At 38.7% G+C, this 27943-nt stretch overlaps 1 protein-coding gene across 1 annotated transcript; it reads left to right on the top strand.

Annotated features, from left to right (window-relative positions):
- The first annotated feature begins 402 nt into the window (after window positions 1-402).
- LOC142150646 (adhesion G protein-coupled receptor E1-like) lies at window positions 403-23656 on the top strand. Its single transcript, XM_075205841.1, has 13 exons — window positions 403-510; window positions 6243-6435; window positions 9738-9851; window positions 12654-12841; window positions 13662-13826; window positions 16798-16806; window positions 17266-17460; window positions 17818-18053; window positions 18745-18805; window positions 20694-20785; window positions 21506-21674; window positions 23240-23341; window positions 23436-23656. Exons 1-13 carry the CDS (start codon window positions 403-405, stop codon window positions 23511-23513), a joined length of 1710 nt encoding a protein of 569 aa, XP_075061942.1. The 3' UTR covers window positions 23514-23656.
- Window positions 23657-27943: the final 4287 nt, after the last annotated feature.

Raw genomic sequence — 27943 nt, 5'->3', positions numbered from 1 at the left:
CTGACTTCCACTCTGGTAGCCACATCACACTCCCGTATCCAAGATTTCTCCTGTGCTGCCCCCCACCTTAGGAACAATCTCCCACATTTTTTAGGTATCTCCTAACCTGAAAAGCTTCAGCACTCCCTCTTTATCTCCACTCTTTGTGTGCCTTTTAACAAACACAAAGTACACCTCACCCTCATTGATCCTCCCGTGTTTGAGTCACCCACTCTTGTCTCAACCTCTCTCTTCTGAATTCTGATCAGCTCTATCGGTTATGAGCATTAACTGCTGAATATATTAGTCTCTCTGATCCATTTCTTAGTTTTATATTACAACTTGAAATGACAGACTTGTATATAACCCAAGACTATCCCTCCCAATTTTGGCTTATAGATGTAAATGAATGCCAAAGGAACCATGGCTGTGGAGATGGGGCAACATGTAAGAATACAAATGGCAGTTACTACTGTGAGTGCAACGCTGCTCAGTTCTGTCCTAAAGGAAGACCGAAGAACTATTGTTACGGTGAGTAAGTTGGAGATATTAATAGAATTTTGAAGGATGTAAAATTAGGGTGTTATGGGATGAGGGAGTTCATGGAACATGAGTCAGAATAGGTTGAGATCTTTACTGCAAGTCAGAGAACAAGCAGGAATATATTTAGAAGCCAGCTCAGTAATATGGATTAACAGAGACTTGGAGGGCATATGGTAAAGGATTCAAATGTAAAGCCTGAAACAAAATGTAGAATGGCATGAGGATGGCTCAGGCTCTGTTTTCTGAAAACCGAACCCACCCGAACTTAGGGGATCCGAGTAGGCTCGCGAGCCAGCTCTGTATTTTTGCGCATCCTCGGATCTGAATCGAGGCAAAACGTTATTGTTGTGTTGTCTGGTCTTGCAGGTTTTGAATTCCATAAGTACCTCCCTCCCCAGGAGACCCAGCGCCAATGCTCACACAGAAACAGGGGTAACAGTGTTCTTGTCACTCTCCAGTCTCCAGTGCCATTTGCTCATTGCCATTGCTCATACAGAAACAGGAGGGGTAGCAGTGTTCTTTTCACTTGACAAAAATTGACTAGAAATGATGGGAAATTAATGTTATTGAGGTTAATAATAATGTAGTAACAAAAGAGAGCCAAATTATGTGATTTTATAAAAAAAAAATAAGGATTTTAGAAAAAAGTAAGGGTCCAAAACCAAAACACGCGAGGGCGGTTTTTCCAAAACCAAGACCAAAGCACAAATTTAATCCAGATCCAAAACCAAAACCAAAAGTGATTATGTGAACATTGGCTAAGAGAAGAAGGCAACTGCAATACATGAAGGCATACTGTATTGCAGTAAGTAAAATTATAAGTGAGTAAGTTCAGCTTCTCATAAGTACCATATCACAGATCTGGGGGTAAATGTATCAAGGTCCTATGATTTCAGCGATTTTAAATCTCTGCAAATCGCGGGTGATAATTCGCGATTTTAGTCCCCAAGTCGCCAGATGTATTAAACTGCGATTTTTACTCTGAACTTCAAAATCGCTGGTCATTTCTGGCGATTTGCTGCAATGTCAATCACTCCCGTGTTTAGCTAACTCTCCTTGTGTGTACTAGCTGTGAGATTAGCAAACACATCACTGTTACACTGTCTGCCTACAGAGCCGGAGATCCCAGCAGCTGTCAAGAGTTTACAAATAGATAAAAGATAAAAAAAAAAAAAAAGCATGGGGTCCTCCCGCCCATCCACTATTAACCCTAGTGCTGCCAGCCTACTGCTGGTTGCGTGAAAATCAGGTAAAAACTTGCAGGGGGTCCCCTGATTTTCACATAACCAGCACTAGGCAAACCAGCCAGGTGCATGGCACTGTAGCAGGGGGACACACGGCAGGGGTCCACCTGCCATAATGACAACTAACCCCAGGCTGGTCAGCGCTGGGCTGGATTCCCTAGGGAGTTGGTTCCGCCGAAAAAAATTAGCGGGCCCCCCCTCTAGGGACACCAAGCCCAGTGCTGAGAGCACTATGGCTCTTCCTACACCCCTGGGCAGTGGGTAATAATGGCGAAAATTATGTAAAAAAAAACAAACAAACGCCATTTTGTTTTGTGGACCTACAAGTCCCAGCCAGCCCCGGCTGCCATAAACAGTGTGGGCATGCTGATGCTTGTATAACTACACTTGGAGAACCACAAGTGTCAACATGCCCTGACACCCAGGGCTGGCTGAGACCTGTAGTTCCACAAAACCGAATGTTAAATAAAGCACAACTCCCTGTTTTTAACCCCAACATTTTAATAAAAATAATAAAACCCCAATAAATAAAATACACAACCTCACTCATACCACATAAATTTATTAAAAATAAGAAAACCCCAATATACTCACCAATATACTCACCAATCTGAATTTTTCTTTTTTTGTCAGCAGCTTTTAATCCAAAAATGCCTGAAAGCCATGTCCAAATAAATTTGTAATTTCAAAGTCTAGCGAGGTTAAACAAGAAACAAATTTCTTCCCTGGTTTCAGAAATAACGATTTCCTATATTAAAAAATACACAATATCAAAAATAAGTGCATTAGCAATTATATAAATAAGCGCCCTGTGCTGTTTCCTTTAAATACATTTATACCATAAGTTATTTATAAGTGATCCAGTCACACCACCTCCACTCCACAGCCATCTTTTTAATGTCCATGCCCTTAACCTTGCACTTTGTAACACTAGATCTGTCTGCAACAGACTCACATCCATCCTATTCCTCTCTTATGCCCTCAACCTCATTGCCATTACTGAAACTTGTCTCTCTCCTTCTGGCCTTCAGCTCTCTCCCGACTCACACTCCTTGACATGGTGGTTGTCAAAGTGGTGGAGTTGGCTTTTTACTCTCCCTTGCCACCACCTTCAAAGTCAATACCCCAGAACCATTCATCTCCCTCTCTATCTCCTCTTTTGAAGTTCATACAACCTGTCACTTCTCTCTGCTCCCCCTTATGTTAGTACTTTAGTCTCTGGTACTACTGGTCCCAGCAATCATGGTAGCTGTTAACTGCTTGTGCATGCTGGTGCTTTTAGAACTAAGTGTCAGCATGGTTATGACTGCTAGGGAATTCTAGAGTATGCTTGCAGAACTACATGCACCAGCCTAGTGCTACATAATAAATTGACATTAATAAATTTCACACAGATAATTTTAAAATATTTTAATACAAATAAAGTCTCACCCATGCTCTCATTGTCTTATTTAATTGATGCCTAAATCTATAGGGATCTTCATCTTTTTATCTTCTACCCATCATCATCATCGTCATCATCTTCTTTTCCTTTCTTTTTCCTTTTTCTTCTTTTTCTTTCATTAAATCTTTAATTTGGGAGGAGGGAGAACCCTCTTTGATGACGAGTGTTTTAAAGCTAATGACAGGGGAGGGGCCTGGCCCAAGCAACCTCTTGCAAGCAGCAAGTGTCCTCTTTGTTTTGATTATCTAGCGCATGAAAAAGTCACTTTAATTTGCAACTTGCGTATAAACCTCAAGGCTTATGAATGAACTTCATTATATGGATGACGTTCTTTGATACATTTTATTAATGAACTCTCAACAGATCCATCACTCCACACCCACATTCTACTTCACTTTCCTATCCACCCATTATCTCCCACTCTTCCTTCTCTCCCACCCAACACTTGTTCTTCCCTTCTGTCTTAAAACTTTCACTTATCGCTTCTATCCTTAAGAAACCATGTCTTGACCTTATCTGTCCTTTCAAATTGTGTCCTGTGTACAACTAATCCATCTCCCGGCCTCTACACTACACCAAAACTGCACCCACTAAAGTAACCCATGATCTGCTCACCTAAGTACAAGGGTCACTTCTCTGCCTCTCTTCCTCTTTTGATACAGCGGATCACTCTCTTACAGTCTTACAGTCTAAATTCCCTAACATACACACACACACACACACACTAGGGTCAATTTAATAGCAGCCAATTAACCTACCAGTATGTTTTTGGAGTGTGGGAGGAAACCAGAGCACCCGGGAGTAAACTCACGCAAACACAGGGAGAGCAGACAAACTCCTCACAGATAAGGCCATGGTCGGGAATTGAACTCATGACCCCAGTGCTGTAAGGCAGAAGTGCTAACCACTTAGCCACCGTGCTGCCCCTTAAAAACAAGGACAATGATGATGTATGCTAGAAAAAACACAAGGATTGTTTATCAGGGATACATAACTTTGATTGGCTAGCTGACAATATATAAGAAGCAGGGCAACATTCATTGCGAGTACTCACATGTTGCAGTCTCTCTTTCATCTGTCTACAGAGTATAAAGTCATGCAGATATGTAATTTTGCAAAGCTGGACAAATTGGGCCAATGTGACAGGCTGACTATACCGGTAAGCAGTGTGATGAGTTTGTGGGAATGTGGGGGAACAGTCCAGATGTGTCTAGATCCATATCATGTTTAAATCATTCAAGCCCTAGTTGTCTATATTATGCTGGTAGTTACTGCAGACTTTTATTATTTGATATGCCTTAGAGAATCCAGGATGGATGAGTGCTCTAATGGGAAGAAAACTGGGAGGCAGGCATCCTCAATGGATATTCTCAATGGATACAGGCAGAGAGTCAGTAGTGAGATCACACTAAATATAGAAACAGGGGTTGATGCATAATCAAAAGAGGGACTTAAAATAAAGAAACAGAATCACCCCTGGCTAGGGATGATAAAGGTTCAGCACTGTATGATGGCCCAAACTGTTTACGCCAACCACAATTATTGTTTATGAACATTTGCTGACTGGTAACTCTGCCTAAAAAAAATCACAGTTACAAGCTTTATATCCAGATGTTTATGGTGGTACTACTGGGTCTTATCTACATAAGAGATGTAAGCCGTAGCTGAGCACTGACTGACAATGATACAGCAGAGTTTTTTCCCCCCAAAAGAAAATCACTGCTTTCTCTAACCCACAGGATGCAATCTGCTCTGTACTTCAGAACACATCCCATCTTCTGAATTCTTCCTGCCAAGCAAATCACAGCATCATCACTAAAGAGGTGATTATATCATATTATAATATATGCTAAATAGTGGTAGTTCCTGGGGATGCATGCAGAGTCCTGGCCTAAAAGCCTATACTTTATTGCAAGCCAAGGCCATGACAGAAAGGTGCCCTTAGATAGAGTCTGAAATAGAATGGATGGAAGTAACTGTAAAGTTCCAAATACACAATGGAGCTCATTTAGAGGTGAATGAATATGTATGTAGGAGAAAATGTATGTAAAAGAAGTGTGTTTATGGGCATATGTTGAATCTGACTCATCTCAAGATGCATTCAGCTCATGAACAGTAGTATTTGTGTTAAGCATACATCAGGCGTAACACGTGTGTATCCTTACATCCACAATAGTGTAGGGAAAGCGTTTAGAAAGTGTAGTGTTAATACTAACTGCTAAAGTCACAAATTCATTCGATTAAGTTAAATTAAATACAAATATCAGTTGTTTTACCCTTTAAAAATCCAATGCAGCCGTTAATGATTTGAGTACTACTAGCTAGAGAGGTCAATACGCAATCAGCCAATTAGAAGCTGCTACATAGTGTTGCTGATAGTTATCCTCATTGTTATATATTGTTGCACCAGCTCTCCCATACCTGCAAGTAGTATGCCTCCTAAACATTGTATCTGCAGATGCATCCACATGTAATTGTGTCACAGTTACAAGAACAAAACCCTACTGAACTCGGCCTACGTTTAACATTCCCTGCCCATCTACAGGCGTAAGGAGATGCTAGTCAAAAAGGGGGGCATACACCTGGGGGGCAGATGCCCCTCCTGCCCCCAGTACAGTCTGCCCCTGACCCCGGGAGAGTAGGCAACTGTGCTGCATGAAGCAAAATCACAGTCATGTCTAGGACTTGTACAAGAAAATAACAAAACAATATGATGGACCGTACCTATCTTACTGCTGGGTACAATGTGTGTGGCTGCTGCTGGTGGGAATGTAAGCTAGTGGGGCACATTTTGCCAATGTGTTTTGGTGCCAGTGCACCTTGTCTGCCCATTGCTTACAAAGCATTTGTTGTTTTACAAAATAAGTGATGTCCTTTAAAAATACTTCCCATGTCAACAATCACAATAATCCCTTTCCTGACCTTGCTCCCTTTTGATCCAACTCACTTGATCCCTCCATCATCTCCCTTTGAGAGCTCTTCATCCTTAACATTAACTGTTCATCATTTTCTCAATCTCTCTCTTCACACAGAAAGCAATTGAACGTTTCACTGAAGTGGCAAAATCACTCACGGTGGTTCTTGTTGATGCTAATATTTTGTCCATTGCTAACAGTTCTCAGAGAGGTACTTTTTTCACTCAAATACTGGACACCGTGGAGGCAACTACACTGTTGTCTTTTACTACTGCACCAAGGAACCAGAATATCAGCACCACTAATATAGGTGAGTTTAACCACTAGTGTTGTAGATTGGTAGATACATGATAGAAGATACACACTGTGTGCTCTATGTATAATGATCATACACTTAGTGGCCATTTTATTAGGTAACATAGAAACATAGAATTTGATAGCAGATAAGAACTACTTGGCCCATTTAGACTGCATCATATTGTAACCAATGGTAACCAAAAAACCCTATTTGATCCTTAGTTCTTTTTAAGGATACCCTTATGTCTATCCCAAGCATGGTTAAATTGCTCTACTGTATTAGCCTCTATCATCTGTGACGGGAGGTTATTCCACTTATCCGCTACCCTTTCTGTGAAGTAAATTTTTCTCAAATTTCCATTGAACAAATTTCCTCTTTGGTACATATCTGATTGGAATGGGATCTGGTGATTGGAAAGCTACTGCATGACATACTGTAGTTGTCAACATTTTTTATCTCATCTATGTGGAGCGAAGATGACGCATTTCACTGTCAATTGTCTCTCAAAACCCTGCATCCACCCATTTCATACGGAAGTTGGCCAGATGTGGGCATCTGGGAGAACTTCCATAAATTTGAGTGCCTCATGGACAACCTGGGCAGGGGAGGGCTGGCAAATTTTAGCCCGGGTTGCAAGACTTGACTCAGCAGCCTATTTTTAAGGAAAAAATTGCAGGTGGCCCATTGACCCAGCCTAAGATAGCCCACTATGGTACGAGCCTGGGGGGCAGATGCCCCTCCTGCCCCCCAGCACAGCCTGTCCCTGACCCCAGGAGAGTAGGCAACTATGCTGCATGAAGCAAAATTACGCTGTACCTGATTGACTACAATGTTTAGATTGCCTCTGGTATCCCAGACAGAATTGAGCCACGGACATTTGCGATTTTCACCATATCATTGTCCTTTTATCAACATTATGCTGGAGGACCTATTATTAACAACAGACATGCACATAGGGGGATTTCCAATATCAGAATCCCTCCCGTGTAGAATCACATGATCTGCCAGACCCCTGGTGAAACTGTCCGCTCTGGCGTGTTGCACAACTAGATGGAACGGGTGTGATGAAGCCATACGAACAACTTCCCATATGTCACTAAGCAAGTTGAGCAAGGACGCTGAGGATCGTTGTAGAGCCAATCAAACTCATATGTTAGAGTCTGGCTCCCCGGCAAATAAAATTCTCATATGATGCATTAATGTACAACTCTACAGAATGTATTAGTGATGCTCCTTTCCTGTGGGAATTCAAATGCTGTAGTTTCATAGCTGGACATAGCTAGGTTAAGCAAACTGTACAGTTGGCAAGGAGACATTACAGTCATTTGGTACAAGTCAGTGTTTCCAGACATGCAACTACCGCACAAATGACTCATTTTAAAAGTCATAGCACGGTACTAATATAAGCACTAGCAAAATTCTATTCAGAAAAGGTCTCCATGTGGCCAGCATACACACTCTCTAGGAGCTGCTTCTGTGTGAATACATATATCAATCTTGTTATTAGGTAACATCTTAAAAAATGACCTTAGTCTACTTTTATTATAAATTATTTATATAGCACTAATCATAATACCCAACACTGAACAGAGAATATATAATCATTTATATCAGATCATCATCCATTGAAGTCTAAATTCCCTACCCCACACAGGGTCCATTTTTGTGAGAAGCCAATGAACCTACTATACAGAAACACAGGGAAAACATACAAAATTCGCACTGATAGGGCCCAGGTTGGAATCAAACTCATGTCCCCAGCACCAGCTGTGAGGCAGCAATGCTAATCACCTCGCAATTATGTCAATAAGCAACACTTTGTGACTCAAACGAACGTCATTTGCTGTAAAACATTTTGACTAAAAAAAAAAAAATCTTTGTTGCAGGATTATTGCACCTTTTGTTTTTGCTTTGTCCTGGAATCGAGCGTCCTTCAGTGTTCCGTGCTTGTGTTCCTTAGCACACTACTTGTGTTTATTTTCCCACTGATATGAGTGTCTACCATTGATTGTCACACCCAAAACATCTGGTGGCCATTGCCATAACACATGCACATTCATCTGCACTCATATATGTCCCAGAGACCTGCCTACCTTCTTTAAATTGTGTGCCAAGAGGGAAAGATTCAAAATGGTACAAGGGAATACCCAACAAGCCAGACCTATGATCATGGAGGCACAAATCTGGGGGAGTATACAAATACACTCCAAAAGCATTGAACATCCATCGAAGCCATGCATAAACCAGGACCTCTCCTCTAGAATTAGTTGCCAGACAAAAAGGCCACCTATCAGCAAATCAACTGTAAGTCTGCCTCTAATGTTTAACAATTCAAAGCAGTCAGTAGCTTCATTGAAAGATGATGTACATGTGTCACTGTTCAAGGCAATCCACAAAAAGTGCCTTAATGGGAAGCTCACAAGGAAAAAGCACTGGCTGAAAAACCTTTATATCCTAATCTGCAAGTAAGTTTGCAACTAGAACATACTGAACAGAAGTGGTTACTTTTCCATTGGATCTCATGTTCTGACCTTCGGCCTGTACTTGGACCATGCCTGCTTGCCTGTGACCCTGACCCTTTGGCCTGTACCTTGGACTCCGCTTCTTTGCCTGTGACCCTGACCTTTGGCGTGTTATCTGACTATCCTGCTTGCTAGTGACTTCTGACCTCAGATAACGCCTGACCATCCGCTGCCATCTTTTCTGTCTCCTGGCCTGCCGCTACGGTTCTGTATCACAAACTTGCACTACATCTGGAGATAAGTCCTGGGGGCATCTGAGTACTGGTGAGCGTATAAAGCTCTATGGGAAAGGCGGTTGCTAAAGGTGAAGACCTCCGCCAACTAGTTCTGTAAGTTTGTAAACAGTCCATCAGCCTAACACAAACATAAGAATAAAGGGGAAGCAAGGAAGCAGAAAACTAATCCTTATCTAAGATAAAATATATCACCGTAGCATTGAATCATTATATAAAAAACTATTTTTTTTAAAACATAAAAATACACATTAAGTTAGAATCGATATCACAAAATACAATAAAAGTTGCAAAATGTAGCTCGTAAAACTTTTTAAAGATAACTTGTATATGGATAAGAAGGAAGCAGTTCTTTTTGTTAGTCAATTTAATTCCTATTCTAGCCAAATGAAGGGAATTATTACTAATGTCTTCTATATGATTTCTTATGTATAAGGAATAAGCAGAGGAAATGTAGATAAATTGAATGTATAATATTTACCTAAGGATCACGAAAAGCAAATAGCATCACCTGCACAGCAGCCATATCTTCCTCATGTATTACCCTTCTATTCACTAGACATCTCCATGATGGCGTCCCGTGACCATTGCATTCCCGGTGTACAGTTCACAACCTTGATCACAAGTGACAACATTATGCAGATACCATGCAGTCTGGTGCCTGGAGAGAAAGGTACTGTAACTATGTAATACATAATAACAGTAGTGGGCAGCAGGCTGACACACTATGATGTCTTGGACAGTATTACAACGCTGTAGAGTAGTTCAAGACAATGCCAGACAAATGATGCATTAGTATATCCAAGGCTGTGGCACAATATAAAGTGCATGAAATATTTAATTTTTTTTTTACTTTTGGTGTTCGTCATCCACATACAGGGGCCCAATTCTAAAGTATATAAAAAAAAAGAAAAGAAATAACATAACTAACTGAATCAATCCTACTAAAATAATGAGGGTCCTCCCTGGAATCCCCTAATTCCACATAACTTAAATGTTAGTAAATCACACTTACTTACTTTCCAACAACCATACTGTGACATATAGGGCTGTAGATCCATTTGCTTGACGTATCTTGCGTAAATTCACTTTAAGCATTCTCCGATACTGAACTTACGCCAATGAACACAATTTCATGCAATTCAAGTCCGAACTCTAATGACAAGACTGATTACGGCTTAGAGGGCGCAACTGGGATGGGAAGAGGCGAACAAATGTAGGCAATGTACAATAGGGACGTGCCGAGGGTGGCCTATGCAGAAGCGGCCAATTCAATTCCTCGGTTTACCGTAAGTGCACTTGTTTTAGCCGTATTTACACCAGGGCAGGTGTAAGTGCCAGATGATAGTGATGACTGTCACGCCATTGTCTTTGTATTAAAAACTACACATATGCGTGCCACCAGATAGGAAAGAAGATGTGCATGCAAGTAAAAGAGACTATAAAGAATGCACTGTATGTACAATGTACATTAAGAACATATAGATTTATGTATATGATGTAAAAAAACAAAAAAGCCTTTTTGTTTTAAAGCAAATATTTTTGTTAATAATTATAGTGTTATTAGTAGTTCATTTATTTGCTAAAATACAATTTTGTGCAAGTTTTATGATATGCATATAATTGTCCTGCACTCTGCTTTCTGTTCTGTTTCCAAACGGCAAATAACGCTTAGGATTAAATTCAACTCGATACGCATAATGCTATTATAACATTTACATTCATATTAGCTATGTGGTTTGTTTTCATATAGGAACACTCTATAAAACAAATAATTAGTAATCCATATCTAAATAATAGCAATCACTAAAAAAAAATGATATGATCCTACTAATTAATTCAAATCTACTTTGGCTTCTTATATAGTTTCTAAGACAAAAAACTAAACCAATTACAAAGCAACATGTGATTTTATTTAATTATTCAGTCATCTTTTTAGTCTTATACGTTTTCCTTTTACACCCAGTCCATAAATGTGGCATGCATACTTCCTTTAGTTATTTTATTTTGTGATATGGTCAAAGAGCATTGATGAGCTTCATTTAATGATGGATGCAGTTAATTTACTGTAAATTACATTTTTCAGTTAGTGATAGTACCATCACTTTTTTGGATGTATTGATAGCTCAGTGCCATTATAAGTTATCGACAGACTTATATTCAAAACCCACTGATTGTAATGGCTTTCTAAGAGCAGATCAATTCCACCCAAAATGCTTAATTGATAATCTTCCTAAGTGCCAACATAAGTGTTTATGACGGAAAAAATAAGGAAAAACAAGGTTGTTTTTTGGTTGAAAGCAACTAAAAATAAGTTAGTTAATCAAGTCCATAATTAGTTACATAAAAATAATCCTTAGCATTGGAGAAACATGTTTTAATAAATTTTATTTGTTATTGGACAGAAAAAAAACAGAGGGTGATAGAATAGAGGAATCTGATTGGTTGCTATGGACAATACCTCCGCCTTTCCTTTTTAGAAAGTTTAGTAAATCTACCCCAATATCTTTACACCTCTTCTCATCTAACATTAGTCTACCTCTGCTCAGCCCCAATCAATGTGGTTGGTGCAGCCATACATGAGCAGAACTCCTTTGAAAGCTTTTGTTTTCCTTTGTGTGTATGAGCAAAGTGAATCACAGACAATAATAAAAACAATCAGCTGATGGTATAAAAGCTGAAGACTAACAGAACTGCAATGGTGATTCATTATAATAAAAAGTAAAGTAAACTATGCAAGAGGAACATTATTACTTATTTCCTTCATTTCTTAATGAAACAGATGCAATATAAAAATAAAATTATCTAAACGTTTGCTACAAATGACCGACTTTGAATTGGCAATGAACGTTTATAAACAGGTTTTAAAAACAATATGGTACTTTTCCGACATCGAGGCTGAAGACCTGGCCACACCGGCTGTGATTCTACCACTTGGAATGAGAGCTGAGAGAGAGGATCATTGTACAAGTTTGTATCGCTTGTTGGTGGCCAAATTGTACAAGGTACAGCCGCTTAGTACTCAGCCCAGATCACTTGTGGCGCCATTGGGGCCTTTTAGTGCGGTTGGAAGATGACCTTACATATAATGTTGGTCCCAAAAATCAATTGTGATGCCTGACAATAAACCTACTGAAGTTGATACAATCATTATCAGACACGTTTGTTAACATTCTATGCATCTGTGTGTGTGGTTCTCTTCTGACCGCACGAACAGACCCCGTTAGTGTCAGGATTGATTCAAATGCTATGTCCGAGGGTATGTATGGGCACTATTACCAACATGCCCAAAAAGGATTCATTTAATTGGATCATTGTCAGGCAATTTGACAGTTTTATGGCCACACACCCGGCAATATCACAGCTTCTGTTCAACATAATGCTAACTATAGCCAGGGTACTAAGTTTCACATAAACATGGTAAATACGATTGGCAATTAATTGATTGTTGACATAGTTTTTTTTCTGCCACCAGATGGATCTATTTTTATTACCTACAAAGGTCTTGATTCAGGATTAAATGGCAATATTTTAATTACCCAACAAGTCTCTGTAAATAATCGTATGGCTGTGGTCAACTCAAGGGTGGTTACTGGAGCCATCACAACTCCTGTTAGGAAAAAACTGAGCTCGCCGGTGATCTTCAGGCTCTCTCATCTAAAGGTTAGTATGCAGAAGATTAAGTTGTGGTCAGTGGTTGTGAAATAGGCGTGATAATGTGTTTTCAAGTGGTATAATGGCATTGAATACTTTATGTATGAAGGCTGTTTAAACAAAAGTCAAGAAGTGTATTGTTCAAGTGGCAAACGAAAATTTTCTGCTTGCATTAAATACCATTGTACTACCATTAAGATAACTGTTTAGAATACTGTAAATATATGTTAAAGTGCACTCATCTACCTTCTACCTAACCATCTCCATACTTGATCTCTTAAGCTCTGTCTTCCCATGTTGTTCCTGTGTCTGTTTGCCCTCCCTTTAGTATGTAAGCTCTTACAAGCAGGTCCCTCTTCCCTCATGTCTCTTTACCATTTCTTCTCCTGCAACTTCTCTGTACTAGCAATGCTTGGAGCTATTGGAGTCTTGGTTTTACTTGTTTATTGTTGTGTAGTGTTTTACCCTGTATGGTCAACTGTGTTGTATTCTGTATAGCGCTTCAAAAATCTTGTAATGCCTTATTAATAAAAGATAATAATAATAATAATAATAATCGCTTACAGACAGTGGAGGCAGCCATTTTGAGCTCTGAACTAATATTCATGAGAATCCAGCCTAACCATTCACTAGTAACCAGTGACATCAATGGCAGCATAAGACACAAAGTGCTTCATGCGTCATTGACGTCAGTAGTTTTTGGTGAATTGATACATTGTCATGAATATCGGTTCAGCCCCAAAATGGCTGCCTCCATTGTATGTAGGTGATGGGTGCCTTTAAGGAAGAATGGCCTTACCACTACATTGTATTAATCATTTTTTTTTAGGATCTGGAACCGTTTCATATGTTCATCTGTGTGTTCTGGGACTCCAATAATAAAGTTTGGAGTGACAAAGGATGTACTACAGAGTATTATAATAACACACACAGCACCTGCACCTGCAGCCATTTCTCCAGCTTTGCAGTGATCATGGCACCACATGAAATTGAGGTAATTACGGGTCATGGTCTGGAAATTATATTGATTCAACTGTTTGCATAAGCAGTATGTTAGCAAAATAAAAAAATCAGATTAAGGCCATACATCATTGATTTTAGCCAAATTAATAGCTGGCTTAAGCTGGCCACAGTCCTGGTAATATTGGCCGTGATATTGGACAATTAGTCTGATATTACAGTAAATTGAGCCACATGACTGATAATAATTTAACATTATTGTCATAGGTACATAAAGTTCGGTTTGCTTTAGAAAATGATAAATGCAAGATAAAAAACAACATAGTGGAGAACATGGAGGCAAAAGTCCAGGGAAAGAAAGACATGAGGGGAGAATTAGTAAAAAGAAGAAAACACAAGGGCAAGGCAGGAGAATATATAGGGGACAGGGGGAAGAAAGGTAACACACAGGGGGAGAGAAATAATTTAAGCAATAGACATAAGACACTACACCTACCCAGCATGACAGTACAATTCTATTATACTCTATAGAGAAGACCCTAAAACCTCCCGACATGACCTGACCCCTGGACATAATTGTGACAATAGGGGGGTATCAGGCCATACCTAATAAATGTTAAGCCTACCTGAGACACCCTCTCATCAGAAAGATGTGTTGGCTCTTCACCTATAGGTTTGTTAAATGTGTTATGACTATATAACACTATTGTGATTATTGGTGTAAACTGTTCTAAAATAAGTAAGTCCACCCAGGGATACATCCTCATTTAAAAGATATTTTTTAACACAACCCTGTCCCTTTCTTCCAGGGTCCTGGGGTACAGGCTGTGGTCAGCTCCACCAGAAGTTACTGATCTATTTAGAGGAGGGGGAAAATTCAAAAGACTGTAAAGAGTTAAGCTGAGGAGGGGACAAATATTTTCCTATTTAACCTGTGTTGCAATACTTTGTGCCCCTCAATCCAAACCCATTGTGTCAATCCTTATATCTGGATTTGAGGGAATTAAATCAGCAGAGTGTTTAGGTACGATGTAGGCAGTCACATGGTTGCTCTAACTAACCCTTTCAAGATAAAGGACACAAATCAAGACTGCCACAGAGGCTAGCTCCCCTCTATACCCAGAGCACTTGAGCATTATAACTGGATAAAGTATATGAACTGGGGTCCAAAGGCCTTCAAGATGTTTGAAAACAGGATTGGCTGGGGATTACAGCTCTCATTAGACTGTCGAAGCATATGGGACCAAAAAGTAGAAGAATAGATTGACTTGCTCCAATCTCTGAAGCAATGGGAATACTATCTATTTTCATGCAAGTGTGTACCTGGGTAATACAGAGTGACAACTAAGCTAGACCTCTCCCTTACTGGCAGTGGATGGAAAAAAGACCAAAACTTCCAAGACTGTCCAAGATGCATGTATATCAGTGCTGGCTCTATTTGTTGTGGCATGTGTATGTTTCTCCTTTTCATGTTATATCACAAATGAAGGTTAATCCAGCTAGACATCCCCTCTCATCAGTACTACATGAAGCAGCTTCTATACACAATTACAGTATATAATATACATATATATCTATCTATCTATCTATATATATATATATCTATATCTATATATACATATATATATATATATATATATATATATATATATATATTGCCAGGCATTGCAGAAATATATGTATATGTATTGTCAAGTATGGTGGCTTAAGTGTTCTTTGAAGCCCAACTAGTGGGTTCTTCAGGTACCGCTAGATTCTTCAACATGTCTCTTAAAGGCACTACTGCAGTCTCAAGAGCATCCCAGCTGCTAGGCAACCAACCGGGATGGGTCGGGTACAGTTCCCGACAGCAAACTACATTCCAGATGCCTAGCAACAGCCAGGACAACAGCCTGAGTGAGCCGTCATGAGCAGTATTGCCACTCAGAGACAGGTCGACGGGGAAGGTAATAACTCACGATGGCTCGTTCTGAATACCTTCTGTCACAGCTGTTGCTAAGAAGCTGGGACAGAGTGTATTCAGTGTGAGCCGTCATGAGCAATGCAGTAGCTCACAATAGAGAGATTGACTAAGGATTACAGCTCCTGTTGGAATGGTCCAGGATTGTGTCAGTGTATGGATCGCCAAGTCGCTGTGGACTTGCCACCTTGTGTACTTGCCAAAAACAAGAGGACATTGGACTTGGTCTCTGCCCGGCTGGCATAGGAGTGAACAGTATTGCTCAATGACTGAGATAGTGTTCCACATGACTAGGACAGTGATCCAATTGTTTCAGTGACTGTAGCCCCTTTAGGGTATGGTTGTCTAAGCTTCTTGTGCAGTTGACCCACTAGTGTTTGTTAATTATAATTATTCCTGTGTTATTATATATAAATATTGTGGCGAAACAAGTGTGGTAACACTGTAAGCATCCTGTTTCTCATTTCTCACATAATGTGGATTATACCATAACCTTTTTATAGCCCTTACTTTTGTTCCCCAGCTCAACAGACTACAACTGCAGTGTCTACTTCCATGTGGATAAGGGGACATTGTAGCTCATTGTAAATATGTATATTGTTTACTGAATATTGGTGATGTGGCAGTGAGGTTGTTATTCATTGTCCTTAAAGTGAAGCCAGGGGGTTATGGGTTGGGATCAGTTTGCAAGTTACTGGAGGGGGAAAACTAAATAGTTTCCATTGTTCTCACAAGACTAGTCCGGACATGCCATCTAACAGGGGAGGTTCTGTGGAAAGACCGCTCATCTTCACTCCCCTATCCAACTCCCCCTAGTCCAACACTGACCAATGTTAAACAAGGGGAGGCCCAGGGGTCTGCCCAGAGAGGGGAAAGCTCTTTGGAAATTAGACCATAGATATAAGGAGCCACTCCAGAAGGGGAGGGGGTGTTCATTCAGGGATTGGATTCATGGAAGGTGCAGTGTAGCTGGCTTGGGTTTTCGTTCTCTACCGATGAACTACTGCTGCAGCTAAGAGAAGAACTTCATGGATCTTTACGTCAGGACATCCAGGTGACTGTAGCTCCTTACCCTAGGGGGTAAGGGACAGATGATGTGGTAAACCTTCCTGCCATTTATTTACTGTGTGTGCATAATAATCTAGTGATTGTTTTTTATTACAATAAATGTATTGCTTTACTTTCTAACTGCATTTGCCTGAGTGAATAATAAGTACCTTAAAAGGTATTTGGTAGGCTTCCCTGGAGTAGGAAGACATTCGTGGGTGGCCAGCCAGGGTGAAGTGGGGAGAATTGGGCCATAAAACCCGGTATCTCCACACATATATCTTTTTTTATATAAAACAAAGTACACTTGTATCTTTCCAGTTGTTTGCTAATGTTATTCTGAACCCAGAAGGGTACCGGGTGTCATCAGCTAGTACGTAAGGCTGCCTACAGGCAAACACATCTAGCATGTAAACACAATGTTGGTTTCTTTTAGCATACAAATTTATGTCTCTTTTTGTTACAGGATCATCTTGGTCTTATCATCCTCTCTCACATTGGTCTGAGTATATCCCTTCTCTGCCTGTGTCTCTCCCTTCTCACATTTATCCTCTGTCGGTCTCTGAGAAGTGTCCACACCTCTGTCTTGTCCATTCTATGTGGATGTCTCTTCCTGGGACAACTTCTCTTCCTTGTGGGTCTTGATCAAACCTTTAATAAGGTAAATGTCTCAAACACAACATATCTTGGTATGTTCATCTCTTTTCCGTAGACTTAATATTTATCTTGCTTCTCCTTTTAGAACAATATAAAATAATTGAAAACTTAGCAAACTATATAATGTACTGAATGTGGTAACTCAGCCAAACAATATTATGGAAATGTCCTAAATAGTCCATCATGTTTTTGTTTTGTTTTTTTTTACAATTTTTATGTTTTCAAGGATTAGGTTAGTCTCATGACTTTAATTATCAGGTTCAAATGAATAAAATCACATACTAACGTTAAGAATGATCTACAAAAATTCAAACAATATCATACAGTTATCTATTTCCTATCCACCTTCAATGACCCCCAGGTCCTCTGCGCTGTCATTGCGGGTGGGCTACAATTCCTGTTCCTCTGTGCATTCTGCTGGATGTGTATTGAGAGTATTCTGCTCTTCATGACTGTCCGTAACCTGCGAGCTTTGAATTATATGACTTCTCGACGATCAAACTTTCCAGTGATGTGTCTACTTGGGTTTGGGGTTCCTGCTGTGATTGTTGGGATCTCTGCAGCAGTACGTCCACTTGATTATGGGTCACAGCGATAGTAAGTTTGTCTCAATCTTTTATTCTGTATTAATTTGTTCTCTTGTCGCATTATTGCACAGTAACATTTGGGGTGCTATTGTGTTATGGTGCCTTACAACATAATATATGGTACATTAAAGTATATTCACCACATTCTAAATTTTTTTCTTTTTGTTGGTTAATGTTATATTGTGGATACACTTTTTTTGGTGGATGGTCTGCCTCATCCACCACTCAGTGTGCTGGAAAGTGACTATTGGGTGTGACATAAGCCTGTCATGCCCGGTAAACCCAGTAAATATGTGGCAGTAGGCTGCTCCTGGTAAACTAAATGGTGGATGACCAGTGACATCTACCAATCAGCATGCTAGTCGTGTATGACAGAAGCCTCTCATACCCATTAAATGCTCATCGGTCACTCTGCAGCCATACGCTGCAATGTGCGAACACAAGTAGCAGGCCCCACAGCTGGAAAATTGTACTCTCCTGAGGTGCAGAGGTGAGATGACAATAGAATCCTACTGGCCATAGTAAACATACATGTGTATGCTTTTGAGACACTGATCCATAGAACTTACATTCTATTTGCAGTGCGTAAGACATTATTTTTGTCTTAAAAGAAGCCATATTATACTGTAAGAGATGTGGCAGCTCAAGGAAGGACTAATTGACAGTAACAGGTAGCTGTGTATCTCTCTTCTCTCCTTTAGTTGCTGGCTCCATTCCAGTCTGAGATGGAGTTTCCTTGGTCCAGTTTGTGTGTTCATCATTGTGAGTACATAATATCAGACTTTGTATATCTCTCCTGCTCTTTCCTCAGTTATTACATAACATACATATGATTGGTACAAATATTGAGTGGGTGATGATATATACAAACCATGGTGGCTCAGTGGTTAACATGTCTGCTTCACAGCACTGGGGTCATGAGTTTGATTCCAGACCTGGACCTTATCTGTATGGAGTTTGTGTGATTTTCCTCCCACACTCCTAAAACATTCTGGTAGGTTAATTGGATTGTGTGTGTGTGTGTTTTAGGGAATTTAGACTGTAAGCTCCAATGGGGCAGGGGCTGTTATTAATGACAAATATTCTATGTACAGCGCTGTGCAATTGGTTGGCGCTATATAAATAAATAAATGATGGCGTCTTCTGTTTGTGGTAAAAAAAACAGCATCCCAGGGCGGCAAGCTTGACTGACTCTTTTCAACCTCACTATGTATGTAAAAAACATTTGTTCGATTCTTGCACATGTTAACAGCAAAAAATAGTTGTGTAATTAGACAAATCTTTTCCACTTACTTTAAGAATTTCTGAAAATGTTTGGTAAAGAACAAAAATAACAATAATATGACAACAAAAGTATGAAATGGGCAGTAAAAGAAACAATTACTGTATAACTGACAAAAGATTATCACCTAAAACTGAGGGAAAATGATAAGTCCTGGATTTTGCTGGCAAACTAGGCCAACTTATTGTAGGCTTTTGTCAGCCCCCTTGGCTTTGAGGGCCTGAAGTATGTTAGGTTTGGTCTTGCTACATTTGTTTTTCTTGGTTTCCTGTGAAGCTCTGGAGGCTGATGTGTAGAAGCGCTCGTCCCCATTTCCACAGTAAATAGAAGTAGGCAAAGAATGATAGTGAATTTATGGTGGTCTAGGGTTAGAAATAATTGGTCTGCAAAGGGTGATTATTTAATTGCCTGGCCCCAAGTCAGAGCGGTGGTAGGGGCGAAGGGAAGCGGGGGAGAGAAAGGGGGTAAGAAAGATGGGATGGATGGGAGAGAGAGAATGAGTGGAGGAGTTGCACGAGATAACCCCATGGGTGGAGCTTGACATGACCCTTAGGCGAAGCAGGACACACCTCCTACGGTGCCCAAAAGTGTTACTTTCACAATGTCTCTGAAATGATTTTTCAAAAGTAGACAAAAAAAGCTGCAAAAGTGTCCCTACTTCTCTTTGTTTGTACTTCCTGCTATTTCCCCTTAGTCATGCTGCAACTTAGCTGTTGATAAGGACTTTCTGATGTCATATCAGTGTAATCTAAAGTAATCATCCAGAGCCCATCAAAAACCTGTATAAACTGTAAGTTTTATGTTCTGACAGTGCCTACAAGAGGTCTCTCAGTGACTCAGCGAGTATGATTCTGCTACCACATATGATCTTCGCCCTCTTATAAATAATTAAGATTTATTTCTACCCTACCAGACACTATATAATTATCACAAGCAATCAATGTAATTTATTCAGATATTATTTTAATGTATAGGTGACAGGTGTACTTATAAGGTGATGTCCAGTAGAAGTATGATCACCCTGCAAGAGTGGGCCCCAGCAATATAGGAATGTACTTTAGTGTGAATTGTATTATTTCAGCATACAAGGCAGACACAGCAGAACCTGCAGATCAGTTAATAGCAGAATTTCTCCCTGGGGTGCAAGAAGTCGTTTAGAATCTTTTATTTGCATCATAAATGTGTTATAGCCCTTGTTTAGAATATTTGAGATTTCCCATAGGTTATATATTTGAATCCACCATTGTTATAGAACGCAAACACCATATTTTCCTCACCACTCCTTCAATCTCCCTTTTTGCTACATCAGCCTATCATCCTGCACTTTATCAGATGCTTGTTTCTTATTCTCATCATCTTTACTCTCAGGTAAACACCATTCTCTTGGCTCTCACTATATTTCTCCTCCGGATTAGACTGGCATCTCTCAACACAAATGTGTCCAGTCTGAAAAACACTCGGTAAATACACAAGACATTGGGGTCTCTCTAGGTGACTTGAAGACAAGACTGGCTAGGAGTTATAGCTTTAGTTACACTCATATCCCCACTACTTCAGTGTTAACCAGCCAAGGCTACAACACTGGTGCTGGATATTTATTTAGGGGGTGGAGGAAATTTTTTAAATTAATTTATTTCAATATTGTCGTCATCATCAGTGCACATTCTTACACCAGCTCTTAGGTACAGGCAAAAGATCTGCCTCCTCACTCATATTCCTCTTTATGTGTATTCCAATTTCTTTGTTACTGAATACCGTAAAGTTGGTTATATGAATATTGATAAGCGATTGGACAGTCTTTTACTGAATTTATTGATAAGATTCCTAGTTTGATTTCAGTGGACTGGAGGTTTTTACCAAGACAGCACTACTGGGAAATAGACATAAACATATCCCAAACAGGTGACTCACCAGTGCTGGAGAGAGTATCCATAATCCTCAGGGTCTCTCCATACGGGTGGGCACATGGTAATGGATCAACATGGTTGTGTGATGTTGCTATGACAACTTACAAACAACAGGACAAAATTAATCTTGGTGTTTAGATAATTTGTGCTATTATATTTTTAGTAAAGCAGCATTAGTATGTAAGAGCCACTGGTCTAAATTGTAGAGTGAGTAGAAGACCTAATGTACCAATATCATTCACCTCATTGCTAATTGTCCATCATTTCTTCCAGACTACTAACATTCAAAGCTCTGGCTCAAGTGTTCATTCTTGGCTGTACCTGGAGTATTGGCTTCTTTCAGTTTGGATCTGGTTCCCTGGTCATATCTTATCTATTCACCATCTGTAACAGTCTTCAGGGTGCCTACATCTTCCTTGTGCATTGTCTGCTCAACCACCAGGTAGAAATCCATATATCGTGATGTATATGAAATCACTGTGCGCCATCAATACATATGCATATCATTTTATCATTTTGTTGTATATGCAATTTATTTAAATTTAAAAATCCAACTCAGTGACATACTATATATCTGCAAAGTGCATATATAACTCTCTCATTGAGACCAGAGAAGAACATTTACAACATGTAGAGAAGCTAAATCAAAACAATCCATGACAGACAAGGACACATTGGGGGCTGGTCCACGACATCTTGTCACTTTCTGAACAATTTGCTTATGTAAACACAGGTTAATTGTAAGGAAGGAAGCGCACTACAGGGTTAGATAGGTAAACAGCAGAATAGCAGGGAAATCCAACCTGATACAATACGTAAATACAAAGTATTCCGCGCTCAAACCTAAATAATGGATTGATTGGTAACTTGAAACAAGAAAATTTTATCGAAAAAATGCAACAATACGTCATGTGTTAACATGCACACATGTAAATAAATAAATAAATTAAAAAAATCAATATGCTGATTATGGCATATACATAATGATAGTCATTACACGCAGTACAATAGGTGAAACACTGATAGGTGCATAGATCAATGTCCAGCTTAGATGTGTATGAACAGATAAATGATAACTTGGTTACAATCCTGGAAGATGGCACAGTCCAGTGTAACTTAGCTAGATGCCCAGGGTGTAGAGTGGGTTACAATACTTGCGCTTAGTAGCGGTCCATAGATCCAGGGATCATCCTGTTAATCCAATGTACAATGTTGATGGTAAGCGGGCGATCCGAGCGGTAGTATAGTGTGCAGTACCCAAAGTCCAATGTAGCGATATGCGGAGTAGCAGAGTCACGGTTGATCCAAATCACCGGTGATTTATTTATTTATTTACATGTGTGCATGTTAACACATGACGTATTGTTGCATTTTTTCGATAAAATGTTCTTGTTTCAAGTTACCAATCAATCCATTATTTAGGTTTGAGCGCGGAATACTTTGTATTTACGTATGTAAAACACAGGATGAAAATGCTCTTGTCTTATGTTTGTGGTATTCCATATCATAGTATACTTTGATACATTTTTGCTACAATTTCTATATAAAAACTATGATAAATTAAATAAATAAATAATAATAAAACAATTCCAGTAGATTTCCACAAGTCTGACTACCTTTCTTGTTTAATTTAGAATGCCAGTGTACTTAGTTTATTTTCAACAAATCATTTCAGTGTGTTTTCAGTATGTGAGAGCGTAGTATCATTTTTTAAAAATAGATTATTTGACTTTTTTGCATTATGTCATAAATAAATAAATAAATATATAATTTACTCTTTGTACATCTACTAACCTGCTGGACCACTGTTGTTATTGCAGCCTACAAGAAAATCAGTGGCCTTTGTCTGAGTCTTTTACTTAGTAATACAGGTGCATGATATAACATCAGATGAAGCCCTACCACCTAATCTATAATATACATCATACAGAGACACCATGTTTTTCCAAGTAGTGTAAACTTCATCACGCTGCCTGTCTGATTTAGTTACTTGGCTGTACCTTGCAGGTGAGAGAAGAGTATCGTAGACTGTTCCGCAGATTTCACACGCGCAGCAAGCCGGTATCGGACGTATTTACCAGTGGCACCCTTCAAACAGCCTCCAGATCAGTAAGTGTCAGCTACTGAGGATACTCTACGTGCCATATTTTTTCATACCTAGAGCAACTTCCAAGCATTAATACTCATTCTGTTTTTTTCCTAGACAAACATATCTAACATTACTAAGCCTGCAGTCAACATACAGAAGTCTTCACCTGAGATGAAAGCCCATTGGGTATAGCTCACATGGTGGAATCATGATGAACAGTTCTTACTGTTAACTAAAGACAGTATTACTTCCTATTTAGACTCCTATTAGATGCCTACTTAGTTACTCATCCTACCAAAAGTAATAAATAATCTCACCACCAGTTGTCTCACATACTTCACAGCAATGTTTTATTAATTAAGGATAAATATTTTATATATTTTTTTAATGCATTTGATAAATTACTAAGAACATTTACATGTCCCATTTAAATCACATTTTTGTTGAATTATAAATCTGTACTTGCTAATATTTTTAATAAACATGTGTTCCTTTATGTAACTCACGCTGCATTGTTTATGCTGATAGGAGTGGGGATTTATTATTATATAGTGCCAAAATGGAAAAAGTACCAACCACACTGGTGAATTAGTAACTAGTAGCCCTCACCCCTCCTTATTACCTTATTTAATCAGTTGTATGACGTGAGTAATGTTCTGGGTGTGCTACCATTCATGACAGAGGAATAGAATGGAGAAAGTGCATCTGGGGATAAGAGGAGTTTATGCAAATTTGCAATTACTGAAAATGGATTTCCAAGATTGATTGTCTTGATGGGAAGCATTACCCCTAATGGCATGAATGAGAGCAATAATTATTCTATTTACTTATACATTTACCTTCCTCGACTTAATGTAGAGGAAAACAACTAGCCCAGAAGTACAAAAATAGCCTAAAGAATAGAAGAGGTGAATAACATAAAGAAAATAATATTTTAAAACTAATTTTAATTTGTCAATACAACCTTAAACGGGACTGAGATAAACTCAATGATTTATAATAAACATACAAGATACATTTCTCAAAAATATACTTATAATTACAGGAATATATGATTTGCAAAATATATTGATAACTTTTCGATCATGTAATAGAAAGAGAAAGCAAACTTTTTATAGACGCAATAGGTCTAGTTATAGTTTCCACACTAACTTATGTAAACATCATAAATCTCTTGTAATTTACCTACCGAAGAGAATAGACAATGATTATTGGTTAATGGGCACAATACTACACATCTGGACAACACTCTAAAATTGGAGGGTTAGTCTCAACCGGTGGTAGTCTTTTCACGATGACTACCACACCGACAAGAATATGAGCAACATGAAGATAACGATGATGAGGATTACAATTACAATTCTCCCACTTAACTTCCTACCTTATCTTCTGCCTCTGTCCCCCTACTCTCCCTCTCTCCCCTGCGTCTCTCTGTCTGTCCACCCCTCCCCTTAGATTGTACGCTCCTCTGAGCAGGGCCATCTCTCCTCCTGTTTCCACCACTTCTAACTCTGCTCTCCAGCTACTTAGCCCTCCTCCTCAAAGGTCCTCCACCCCACATCCACTTTCGCCTCCTCCTCCCCCCTGGGGGTCTCCCTGTCTTCCGCGCCCCCCTTCTTGGGCCCCGTCGTTTTCGGATCCTCCCTCCCCCTTCCCCGCCCTCTCTAGCTGTGCATTGAGCGTACTGAGTTGTTGTGTTTACTGTACTGTGCTGTCTCCCATTGTATTGTGATTTTGTTTGTCTCTGTACGGCGCTGCGGATGCCTTGTAGCGCCTTATAAATAAATATTAATAATAATTAATAATAATTACAATGGTCAGTATAAATCTACATACCTTAATGTAGATGTGCAGCATTTGCGACAGGTTTTGTAGCCGTCATGTGACAATTCTGATGAAAGACAAGTCGGCGTCTGGTAAGCACGTCATTCCTTCTCCTGACAGTGCGATCGGCGCTTTTAAGGCGGCAATGGCTGTACCCGGAGCCACAAAACCTTATACAAGCAATCTTCACAACACCAAGACCAATCGGCCATTGAAAGCCCTTCCTTTAGGCTCTTGCCGCACAGTTTTTGTGCTTACATTAATGTCAGTGGGAGTTCGGAACTCTTAAGCTATAGAATTAGCAGAGCGTTGGTGACTCTTACGCACAATGCAACTTAACAGTCATTGAACCCGCTCGGTGATTTTACATGGTCTTCCGCTTTGTGGCTGAATTGCTGTTGTTCCTAAATGCTTCCACTTTCTATTAATATCACTTACAGTTCACTGTGGAATATCCAGCAGGGATGACATTTCACAAACCATCGTCTTGCAAAGGTGGCATCCTATCACAGTACCACACTTGAAGTCACTGAGCTCTTCAGAACGACCCATTTTGTATCACAAATGTTTGCAAATGGAGACTGCATGGTAATTGCTTAAATTTTATACACCTCTGGCAATGGGCCTGATTGAAACACCTCAATTTAATAATTAACAGATGTGGCCAAATACTTTTGTCCATTTAGTTTATGTCTAGTTCTAAATGGGACCCAAAGAGTTCATAGAACGGTATGTTTTCCATCTTGCATGTATTTTTTATACTCAAGTTTTTATTCTGTATTTTTAGTCAATAAATGAAATATTATTGTATGAAGCAAGCAGCTTAGTTGTTTTTTTTTTGCTTTCCTGCACTAGAAAATCACAACATGTAAGATTATCAGATTGTGTGATGTCAACAGTAAAAGTTCATTGATCAATGGACACAATACTACACATCTAGGCAACACTGTAAAATCGGGTAGTTAATCACATGCTATCTTAATTCAGATTATGTAATATATGCTAATAGTAAAGGATAATATGAAGGGTTAACATGGGTAAATTTGAATTATTAGCTAATGTAAATGTAGGATTCACTGTTAATATATACAGTACACTTACATAAACACACAGTTTTTTAAACAATACAGTAAATATTTTTTTCACCTAATTTAATATACACATCTATACACTTCACAAATATAAATAGCAATCTATGTATTCAATATTCATTTACAGTTTCTTACATTTAGATAATCACTAATATGAATAATATAGCACATACACATATAATTTTTTACATTTAAACACGCTTGTGGATCTAATGTAAGGGAGATCGCGAATGACAGAGTGGATGGAGTCAAATCATTTAATTAACAATATAAAAAATACATAAATAAGATATATATATAAGATGTTGCCAAGATGTAGGCTATTAATAATTAACACAAAAATATTATATCGATATAGGTTGGATTGTCCAATGAATGAGCAGTTAAGAGAATTCTCTTTTTTAAGAGGCTGGTGTATGTGAAAGATACTAAATAAAATAATTTTTCTATTAATATCATTATTATGTCTACTTTTAAAATAAATTTGAAATTGTAGTAATAGTTAGAATTGTACAACCAAAAACACAAAAGATGTGTATAAATGACTAGTGATTAAACGCACAAAGCCAGCAAATGAACACACAAGTCCAGACAATGTGACTTACTTTAATGTAAAACAAAGGCAACAGATCAACTTACATCGATGATATATGCAATCAAATTTTAATGCATTAAAATTGAAAATTTTTATTCACTAGTAATGTTCATTCACTGGACAATTCACCCTATAATAATGCCATATATAGATGGAGTAATGAATGATAAACATAAGTCGATTGGATGGGTAAAGTGCCAATTTGTACATCTAAAACACTACTGGATGCACATTAAGGGGTATATTTACTAAGCTGCGGGTTTGAAAAAGTGGAGATGTTACCTATGGCAACCAATCAGATTCTAGTTATCATTTTGTAGAATGCACTAAATAAGTGACAGATAGAATCTGATTGGTTGCTATAGGCAACATCTCCACTTTTTCAAACCCGCAGTTTAGTAAATCTAGCCCTAAATGACTATATACTCTCCCATTGGCTAGATAGACTTTAAATACAAACATATAATTTAACAATATTTTGCCTTGATAAAATCCTTGGAGAAACACACATCAGAGTTTCTGCCACTGTTGCAATAAACATTTAAATTCAGCCTGCAGTGAAATGGATATTATAATGTAACAACTAAAATGTATAAACATAATTTGATATCGACAATCTAATTCAGACAAAAATCATGTAGCTGAATATTGGAAAATAAATGAAAGCACTGTAGAGAGCTCTGTAACAGGCAATTACTACTAAACACAATTACAAAATCAGAATCATGTTTTAACCTAGATACTACACACCAGAGATACATACGCTAATGATCTATTTAGTCTGGAATATATTAAGTAAAATAAAAGCATTCATATATTATACTTAAGACTATCGGCAGTTTTAGTACAATAGCTCTTTAAACCAGTGTATAGAAAAAAATGAATGGAACTTAATAACTGACAATTTAAATATCTGTTTGAAAACAGGCAATCTACAATACCATTTTATAAGGACCCACTCTAAACTCACTTTAATAAAACACAAATGCTATATATGTAAACAATGGCTTACTAAGGATAAAACTATTGGGTAAACTCAATGTACAAGCTTATTTAGCAGTTATATTAGACACAGTTCTAAAGGGTGATCTGCACTTATAAAATTAAAATAA

The sequence above is a fragment of the Mixophyes fleayi genome, chromosome 4, assembly GCF_038048845.1.
Source record: "Mixophyes fleayi isolate aMixFle1 chromosome 4, aMixFle1.hap1, whole genome shotgun sequence".
NCBI classification, from domain to species: Eukaryota; Metazoa; Chordata; class Amphibia; order Anura; family Limnodynastidae; genus Mixophyes; species Mixophyes fleayi.
This window is presented reverse-complemented; position numbering and strand designations above follow the sequence as displayed.

Excerpts from the sequence above, each read along its gene's own strand:
- LOC142150646 (XM_075205841.1), top strand. The coding sequence starts at position 403 with ATGGCTGTGGAGATGGGGCAACATGTAAGAATACAAATGGCAGTTACT. Across the intron at positions 18,806-20,693 it reads CAGTTTGTGTGTTCATCATT|GTAAACACCATTCTCTTGGC; the intron begins GTGAGTACATAA and ends CTTTACTCTCAG. Across the intron at positions 21,675-23,239 it reads ATTGTCTGCTCAACCACCAG|GTGAGAGAAGAGTATCGTAG; the intron begins GTAGAAATCCAT and ends TGTACCTTGCAG.